Source organism: Oratosquilla oratoria, chromosome 18 (genome assembly GCF_046742065.1).
Source record: "Oratosquilla oratoria isolate Oo_2021 chromosome 18, ASM4674206v1, whole genome shotgun sequence".
Taxonomy (NCBI): Eukaryota; Metazoa; Arthropoda; class Malacostraca; order Stomatopoda; family Squillidae; genus Oratosquilla; species Oratosquilla oratoria.
Window position 1 is genome coordinate 25222911 of NC_134794.1, and position 10000 is coordinate 25232910.

At 41.5% G+C, this 10000-nt stretch overlaps 1 protein-coding gene across 1 annotated transcript in view; it reads right to left on the minus strand.

Annotated features, from left to right (window-relative positions):
- LOC143035127 (uncharacterized) overlaps positions 1–10000 on the minus strand; it is a gene marked incomplete at its 5' end in the record, with an annotated part of 35346 nt that overhangs the window by 5205 nt on the left and 20141 nt on the right. The window contains 1 exon segment of the mRNA XM_076201721.1: positions 7609–7809. Within this exon segment, the coding sequence (XP_076057836.1) occupies positions 7609–7809 (201 nt within the window).

A 10000-nucleotide genomic window follows, 5' to 3' on the forward strand; every position in this document is an offset into this window, starting at 1 on the left:
CATTACTAGAAAACTTAGACTGGAGTACAACTTCGAACGAGACTGATATTGATAAAGCGTGGGAAAACTTCACCGAGGACCTAAACAATGCTGTAAATCTCTGTGTTCCCTATCGTGAGAGACGTCCTGCAACAAGTAAACCAAAGTGGTGGAATAGGGAAATTAGTAAACCTCTCTCGTAAAAAGAGTGCGTACAAAAAATATTTATCAACTAAAAGCCAAGACGATAAACTAACACTAGATAGAATTCGCCGCGAAACCAAAACACTGATAAAGCGTAGTAAGAAAGATCTTGAAGAGTATATTGCTGAGGCAAGCAAGTCGAATCCTAAAGAATTCTACAGTTATGCGAATAAGAAGAAAACGCTTACCTGCGGCATTGGACCATTAAATGGCGATGAAGGAAAACATACGGATTATGAAAATGAGATGGCCTCAGGAGGGAAATGCAGAAATCAAGGGAAGCAACAACCTCCGGAGGCGGGGAGTGGTCAACTGGGAGAGGATGTGGAGAATGTGGAGGATGTGAGCGATTTGGTGGAGATCAACGTAGGTGGTGATCCTGTGAATGAGACTCAGAAGAGGGAAGTGATCCCATGAACTTGAGACCGAAAGACGAAAGCCCACGTCATCAAGAGCAGCAGGGTGGGAGAGAGGAGGGCAGGTTCTGGTAGACGTGGCAGTAGTCCAGGATTAAGGAGTGGCTGGACGACGCCTAGAACAGGATACTTGCTTTCTCCCCAGGAAAACTCTTCACCCCGCCCAAATGCAATGCAACCAAAGGCCTAATAGAGGAAATGACCCATCTATTAAGAGCATATATAAACCCATATGAGAATAAACACCTTGTGAGATCGAAACCTTTATTAGTACTACGTTTCGCTTGTTACAGCTTTTTCAAGTACAGACATGACACACACTCTGAGCACATATAAGCCAACAGGGAAGGAACTGGGAGAGGTTATCAGGGAGGGGGGGGTGGTAGGTGGAGGGGGAGGAGGGGGACGGGTGGGACTTGGTGGAGACAAAGGAGGACATTTCGGACAGTTTGTTGAAGTGGACTAAGGGGGACATTTCATACATTTATTTAATGCGGGTAACAGATGGATTATAGGAGGGGCGATGTTAAACATGCCTCTGTTCTGCTCAATGGTTTTGAAGCTTTGAATGGCGGCCGCTTCGAGGCATTTTCTCCTCATCCTATCTGGTTCACTAAACAGAAGTTCTGCGTTATCCCAATCCATCAGGTGGTCGTTGGTGTTCCGGTGGATAACACAGGCGTTGGTGGTGATGTTGTTCCGGGAATCGTAGCGATGCTCCCGGATCCGGGTCTTCAGGTCACGGGAAGTCTCGCCAATGTAAACTTTATCACATCCAGCACAGGGTATGCGGTAGACACCAGCGTTTTTTCCCCACATCTCGTCCTGGCTGTCATTCCTTCTTGAAAGCTCTTTGATAGTTCTGCTGGACTGGCTCACTACCTGAATGTTGCAACGCCCAAGTGTCCGGGAACCAACAAAAGATCCAGCTAGGAGGCTTATCCTTCCAGCCAGCAGCGTCACCGCCACCCTCACCCGGACACTTGGGCGTTGCAACATTCAGGTAGTGGGCCAGTCCAGCAGAACTATCAAAGAGCTTTCAAGAAGGAATGACAGCCAGGACGAGATGTGGGGAAAAAACGCTGGTGTCTACCGCATACCCTGTGCTGGATGTGATAAAGTTTACATTGGCGAGACTTCCCGTGACCTGAAGACCCGGATCCGGGAGCATCGCTACGATTCCCGGAACAACATCACCACCAACGCCCCCCTTCTCCACCGGAACACCAACGACCACCTGATGGATTGGGATAACGCAGAACTTCTGTTTAGTGAACCAGATAGGATGAGGAGAAAATGCCTCGAAGCGGCCGCCATTCAAAGCTTCAAAACCATTGAGCAGAACAGAGGCATGTTTAACATCGCCCCTCCTATAATCCATCTGTTACCCGCATTAAATAAATGTATGAAATGTCCCCCTTAGTCCACTTCAACAAACTGTCCGAAATGTCCTCCTTTGTCTCCACCAAGTCCCACCCGTCCCCCTCCTCCCCCTCCACCTACCACCCACCCTCCCTGATAACCTCTCCCAGTTCCTTCCCTGTTGGCTTATATGTGCTCAGAGTGTGTGTCATGTCTGTACTTGAAAAAGCTTTAACAAGCGAAACGTAGTACTAATAAAGGTTTCGATCTCACAAGGTGTTTATTCTCACAGTCTTGTCGGCTTTTGCCATTGTGATTCATAAACCCATATCCCTGCGCCCCGATGGTATTCAAAGCGATAGCTATCCTTCCACACCTTACATGTCAGAGGACCCACAGGAAATCTAAGCACTCGGTGAATGTCCAGGCATTGCAACGGAGGATGGAACAGTGGGAAAAGGGAGAAGTGGAGCAACTCTTGATGGAAGCAGAGGCCATTCAAGAGATACTCAACAAGGGCACCAACAGAAAGAAAAGTCTAGAAGATAGAGCCAGGAATTTTGCAGACAAGATGAGGCAGGGAAAGGTACCATGAGGTCACTCGCAGGGGAGAATGAAGACCCTGGAGTTCTACCCCTAAACGAGGAAACGCTAAAGATCCTGAATGAAAAACATCCAAAAGCAAATCCGGCAAACCTGGACTCTAAATTCAGTGGTGACTACCACCCACCCCACATGGTAGTCTTTGGCAATATCACACGAGAAAGGATCTGGAACCTTGCTCTACACACCCAAGGAGCGGCGGGACCATCGGGCTTAGATGCGTCTGGGTGGAAATGTCTCCTTAGCACCAGCCTATTTGGAACGACAGCAGGGGGGACTGCAGGAGCCCATCGCTGGTTTGGCGAAGAAACTGGCGACTGAAGAATATCAGCACCTGGAGGCATACACAGCGTGCAGACTTATCCCGCTGGATAAGAAGTCGATTGGTATAGATGGGGTGTTGAGAATAATAATAGGAAAAACCATCATGGAAGTCGCAAAAGACGAGGTGCGAGAAGCGGCTGGCAACCTGCAGGTGTACGCGGGGCAACAGGCAGGTTCCGAGGCAGCAATCCAAGCCATGAGGAAGATATTCGAGGAATCAGACTGCGAAGCAGTCTTATTAGTCGATGTATCCAACGCATTCAACAACTTAAATAGAAAGGCTACTATACACAACATCAGAATTAAGTGCCCAGTATTGGCCAAGTACGTGGAGAACAAGTACAGAGAATCTGCAAATCTATTTGTCACCAACAGGGTTGAGAAAAAAGACGAAAGTGGAGATCATCAAATCCGCAGAAGGCACCTCTCAGGGAGACCCGATGGCCATGGCAATGTACGCGCTGGTCTTATGCACCTGCAGCAGAGGATACAATATGAGGACACCAGGGTCAAACAGGTAGCATATGCAGATGATCTCACGGGGGTAGGAAAAGTAGCTGACTTAAAAAAGTGGTGGGATCTGGTGCTGGCACACGGCCCGGACTTGGGTCAAATCCCGAAGGCGAAGAAGTCTGTCCTCACAGTGAAGCCAGAGTACTTTGACAATGCCAAAATCCTCTTTGAAAACAGTGAAGGTTACAAAAAAAGGGCGAAAGACATCTCGGTGCAGTGATCGGCTCTGAATCTTTTAAAAAGCAATATGTTGAAAAGAAAGTTAACGAATGGGTGGCGGAAGTTAGGCTTCTAGCCAACTTACAAAGACCGAACAGCAGGCGGCATATGCCGCATTCATATATGGGGTTGAACATAAGTAGAACTAAATATTAAGGACGGTACCGAACATCACCGACCTACTAAGACCCCTTGAAGAAACCACCAGAAACGAGCTAATTCCGGCCATCACCAACGGACGGACAATAAAAGAAGAAGAGAGGCATCTCCAACCCGCTAAACCTTGCCGCCATAGAACACTGATACTCCCTGAAACTCACGTCCTCCTTGACAAACAACATCGTGTCACAAGATCAATGGAAGGAGACTAACGTGGAGGAAATCAGAGAAATTAGAAGAAACATTTCAAAGGGAAGGGAAGAGAGGCAGAAGGAGGAAATTCGAGCACTTTTAGCTCGGCTATCGAATTGTATAAAAAGAAAGATAACAATGTCGCAGGAAGTTGGGGCGTCCAATTGACTGACAGCACTACCAATCAGGGCAAAGGGGTTCACCCTAAACAAAAGAGAATTCACGGATGCCATTGCCCTGAGGTATGGACAGCCATTGGAAGGGCTGCCTAACAGATGTTCCTGTGCTGTACAGTTTACTCCAGACCGTGCGGCGTTGTGCAAGCAGGGTAGATATATTTGCATGCGACATGATGAGGTAAGGGATCTCACTGCCCAAATGCTTATGGAGGTGTGCAAGGATGTGACTATCGAACCAACATTACTCCCACTAGGAGGGGAGAACTTCAGATACCGCACGTCCAACACATCAGATGAAGCAAGAGTGGATGTCAGCGCAAGAGGTTTTTGGACACGGTGACAATTGGCTTTCTTTGACGTGCGAATATTTGATCCGATGGCCCCCTGTTACAACATCCTAACCATTGAGGAATCCTACTCCCGGAACGAGTATGATAAGATCAGGATGTACGAAGAGCGTATACAAAATCTGGACCAGGGCTCATTCACTCCTATAACGTTTACGACTTCAGGTGGGATGGCTCCTAGAGCAAAGGCATTCTACGCTCGGCTGGCAGAGGTGATGGTTGAAAAGAAACAACAGCCAAAAAACAGCATTGTTGCATGGATGAGAAGTAGACTGTCATTCTCACTCCTAAAATCAGCCTTTCTATGCCTGAGAGGTACCAGGTCCCCATCGCCCAAATCAGCACATGTACAAAACCTAGATTTTGAGCAGACGGCGGTTGACAGTAGTATAAATAAACTTCTGTATTAGGATTTATTAAATTTATAAATAAAAGTGTCGTACACCATAGTCATTGGCGGGAGAGGGGCCAATGAACTGTGTCTGTGGGACAAAGATCCTCATTGCTTCCACCGTACAGTTCCACGAGGATGGAGGTCGTATTAAAAAAAAAAAGTAGTAATAGTAGTTTGAGAGGAATTAGTTTGTTAGATGTAGTTGGGAAGGCTTGTGGGAGGGTCTTGATTGAGAGGATTAGGAGAGGAACAGAGGGAGTAATTGGTGAGGAACAGTGTGGGTTTAGGACAGGTAGGGATTGCGTGGATCAGATTTTTGTGGTAAGGTGGATATGTGAGAAATATTTAGGAAAAGGTAAGGATGTATTTTGGGCTTTTATAGATGTGGAAAAGGCTTATGACAGGGTAGACAGGAAGGCACTGTTGGAGGTATTGTAGATATATGGGATAGGAGGAAAGCTTTTAAGAGCAGTCAAAAGTTTTTACGAGAGTAGTAGAGCTTGTGTTAGGATTAGAAATGGAGAGAGTGAGTGGTTTGAAGTAAAGGTGGAATTTCGTCAGGGATGTGTTATGTCGCCCTGGCTGTTCAATTTATACATGGATGGGGTGGTGCGAGAGGTAAATGCAAGGGTAGTGGGTCAGGGACTGGAGATGGTTAAAGAAAATGGAGAAAAGTGAGAGATAAGCCAGTTGTTGTTTGCTGACAACACTGTGCTTGTGGCAGGATCAGAGGAGGGATTGAGGAAGTTAGTGACAGAGTTTGAGAAGGTGTGCGAAAGAAAGAAATTGAAGATAAATGTGGGCAAAAGTAAGGTAATGGAATGTGCAAGGGGAGAGAGTGGCAGCAGATTGGAAGTGAGTATTAAGGGAAAGAGACTGGAGTAAGAGGATAGTTTTAGATACTTGGGTGTGAATGTGGCAGGAAAGGGAGGAGTGGGGGTGGAGGTATAATGTAGATTGAGGGAAGCGAGTAAATGCCTTGGTGGATTAAAAAATGTAATGAGAAATAGACATTTGGGAATGGATGCTAAGAGGAGATTGTATGAAGGAGTGATTGTGCCGATAGCACTGTGGGGGCAGAAACATGGAACATGATGGAGGAAGAGAGAAGGAGTTTGAATGTGTTTGAGATAAGTTGCCTCTGAAGTATGATAGGGGTTACTAGGCTAGATAGAGTGAGAAACGAGTTGGTGAAGAGGAGAACAAGGGTGGAAAGGGAGTTGGGAGATAGGGTTGATGAAAGAGTATTGGGATGTTTTGGACACATGAGAAGAATGAGTAAAGAAAGACCAGTAAAAGAGGTGTGGGAGGCAGAGGTGGAAGGAGTGAACATGAGGGGTCGACCTAGGATGAGTTGGATGAATGGGGTAAAATGGGCATTGGGAGAGGGGAATATCTGCTGAGAAACGACGGGAGAGGACAGAAGATGGAGTAAATTGAGAATGGTTATGTATAGATGATGCTATGATGCATGAGAGAGAGTGGGTGGGGGATGGGGGGTGAGGGAGTATGTATGAGAAATAAATTGACGCAGCCCGAAGGGATTTCTCCCCATCTTATCCTTTTCTGCTTGAGGGGACGGAGGGTCACCAATTTAATGAAGCGGTCTTGCTGTGGATGTGCTGTGTCTTGCGACACTGCTTCCGATCCTGGGCAGTATACAAGATGCAGGGATGACCCGTCATCCAGGAGAAGCTAAGAGGGTAGAGGGGAGTGGAGTGTGTAGAGGATGGAATAGGTGGGAGGGGTTTCTATGCTTTTGTTTTGTTTGACTACCTCCCTTACTATGATGATGATTATTATTATTATTATTATTATTATTATTATTATTATTATTATTATTATTATTATTATTATTATTATTATTATTATTATTATTATTATTATTATTATTATTATTATTATCATTATTATTATTATTATTATTATATTATCACTGTTATTATTATTGATATTATTACTATTATTAACTATTGTTATTATTATTATTTTTATTATCATTATTATCATTATCATTATTATTATTATCATCATCATTATTATCATCATTATCATTTTCATTATTATTATTATTATTATTATTATTATTATTATTATTATTATTATTATTATTATTATTATTATTATTATTATTATTATTATTATTATTATTATCATTATCATTATTATTATTATTATTATTATTATTATTATCATTATTATTATTATTATTATTATTATATTATTATTATTATTATTACTATTATTATTATTATTATTATTATTATTTATTATTATTATTATTATTATTATTATTATTATTATTATTATTATTATTATTATTATTATTATTATTATTATTATTATTATTATTATCATTATTATTATTATTATTATTATTACTATTATTATTATTATTATTATTATTATTATTATTTATCATTATTATTATTACTATTACTATTACTATTATTATCATTATTATCATTATCATTATTATTATTATTATTATTATTATTATTATTTTTATCATTATTATTATTATTATTATTATTATCATTATTATTATTATTATTATTATTATTATTATTATTATTATTATTATTATTATTATTATTATTATTATTATTATTATTATTATTATTATTATTATTATTATTATTATTATTATCATTATTATTATTACTATTATTATTATTATCATTATCATTATTATTATAAAGAAAAAAGTATTTTACCATGTTCACTTTCCTTCCGAAGGTGATCCTTGAGGGCTTTGAAGTGGTCATCGTAGTCCCGGGTGTCCTGCTGGTGCTCGAGGCTGAGAAGGATCCCGCCCTTAGAGGTGCACTGGGCTACTGCTTCCGTGTAGGAGACCTCCTCTCGGCCTATCCAATAGCAGAGATGCCCGACGCGCGTCCAGCCGCTCGCACACACGCCTGACCGGAAGTGACGACAGAGTTATAGAAGCAAAAGGATGTGAACATAACTTGTAGAATGAAGGTTTCCATCAGCTGAATAAAATGGCTTGGAAGGATTAAGTTGGCATAAAAGTATCGGCAAACATATCCACAGGTATGAAAAATTAGATAAGAGATAGGATATCGTCAGTGTATGTTAATCAAGTGAAATTTTATAAAGAGAAAATTAAACTTGGTGAAAAATTAAAAGCGAGTAACAGTATCGGCAAACATATCCACAGGTAAAAAAAAATTAAAGAGAAAATCAAACTTGGTGGATATTTTATAAGCGAGTAACAATATTGGCAAAAATTACACATGAACACAAAGAAAAAATATAAAAAATTAAACCTTTTGTTCAGTGAAATCGGATCATTAGGGGCATTAGTGAATCGAATGTGACCTTTAAAAGGTGGGAATTGAAGGATTATATATCACAGGTGAATACAATTACGTTTGCATGTGAGAGTGAGAAGTACCAGGAAAATTCAAAAAGATTACAGGGGGGTGGGGGAAATTTATAAGGCCATAAATTGTTGACTAATGTAAGAGGGACATCATGTTACATAGACGAGGAAAGGATGAAGGAACTTCGAAAACCTAATAAATCTCACACTAGAGTATCAAAAGCTTTTTAATCAAAGTGTTTTTTTTATCTCATTATGTGTCCATACAATCTTCCCGAAGTCCATTCCTTTCTAAATGTAAACATTCTAGTTATAAAATGGAAGCCTGAAGAGAAAACTAACTAAACATGTTAAAATTAGTAATAGATATTAAGTAATGATAATTTGATACAGTATTGACATGAAACCAGAGTGCGTGAAATGCGAGGTGGTATGCCTGCATGGGTATTCGGTTACTGGGAGGTACACACTGGTACACACTGGTACCGCCGCTTAGCAACACAATGCTCTTGTATTCACAGGGTGCGCACACATACACACACGCACACGCACACACACACACATACATGCATACACACACACACGCATAGACTAATACACACAACGTGTGTACAAAGCAGATTGCAATGTTTCAAACCAACATGATCGATGAATAAAAAAAAAAAAAATACAAACGACAAATGTTGACATTGCGGTACCGATAAACAATAGACAATAAACACAAAAACACGTGCCTTCACAGCATTATACACACAGACTAATACACACTAAGTTTATGCACAATATGGCGTCGTTCAGATGCCCACCTGCACTCTGGAACCTTGCATTTGCAAAAGCATCACAAGGCCGTTGACGGTGAATGCGTTTTATCCGTATATTATTATTTAGTCCAGCGTAACGAGGAGATACTCGCAATTTCGAGGTTCTTCCTCGTTAGTCGGGACCTCGTCTCCTGACCTAAATCCTCTCTGGAGCTTTTGTCTCAGTGTATATCTGTCATCCATGTCCCTTACACTCCTTGCACTTTTCATTGTCTGCAAAGAAATTGACGTATCTCTTCGTTCTTTCCATCATGTCATTTATGCAAAAGAATTTTACAATTGACAGACAGTACCGAGCCTTTGTGGAAATCCACTGGTTACATCTCTCCATCCTAACATTCCAATCCTTTCTATTGTTCTCATCTATCGGTCTTACAGGAAGTCTTTTGTCAATTTTTAGAGGATTCCTTCAATCCTCCAATTTGCTCCAATTTCTACGATGGTCGTTTGCGTGATACCTTGTCAAAGGCCATCTCCAGATCTAAGTACAGTCCACATGTCCATTTCGCTGTTGTAACACATCTATTACTCTTATTAGATTTGAAACACATGATCTTCCATTTCTCAAACAATTTAGCTATCATGCTAGTCTGACATTGGCCTGTAATTCGCTCTCTGTGTGTGTGTGTGTGTGTGTGTGTGTGTGTGTGTGTGTGTGTGTGTGTGTGTGTGTGTGTGTGTGTGTGTGTGTGTGTGTGTGTGTGTGTGAGTGTGTGTGTGTGTGTGAGTGTGTGTGAGCGAGAGAGAGAGAGAGAGAGAGAGAGAGAGAGAGAGAGAGAGAGAGAGAGAGAGAGAGAGAGAGAGAGAGAGATAGAGAGAGAGAGAGATAGCGTGTGTGTGTTTATGTGTGATTCACCGTGGTCTTTGATCACGTGTTGGACTCGTGATTGACAGCTATTTCCCTTACGGAGGAGAGGTCAGAGCACATATATGACTGATCTA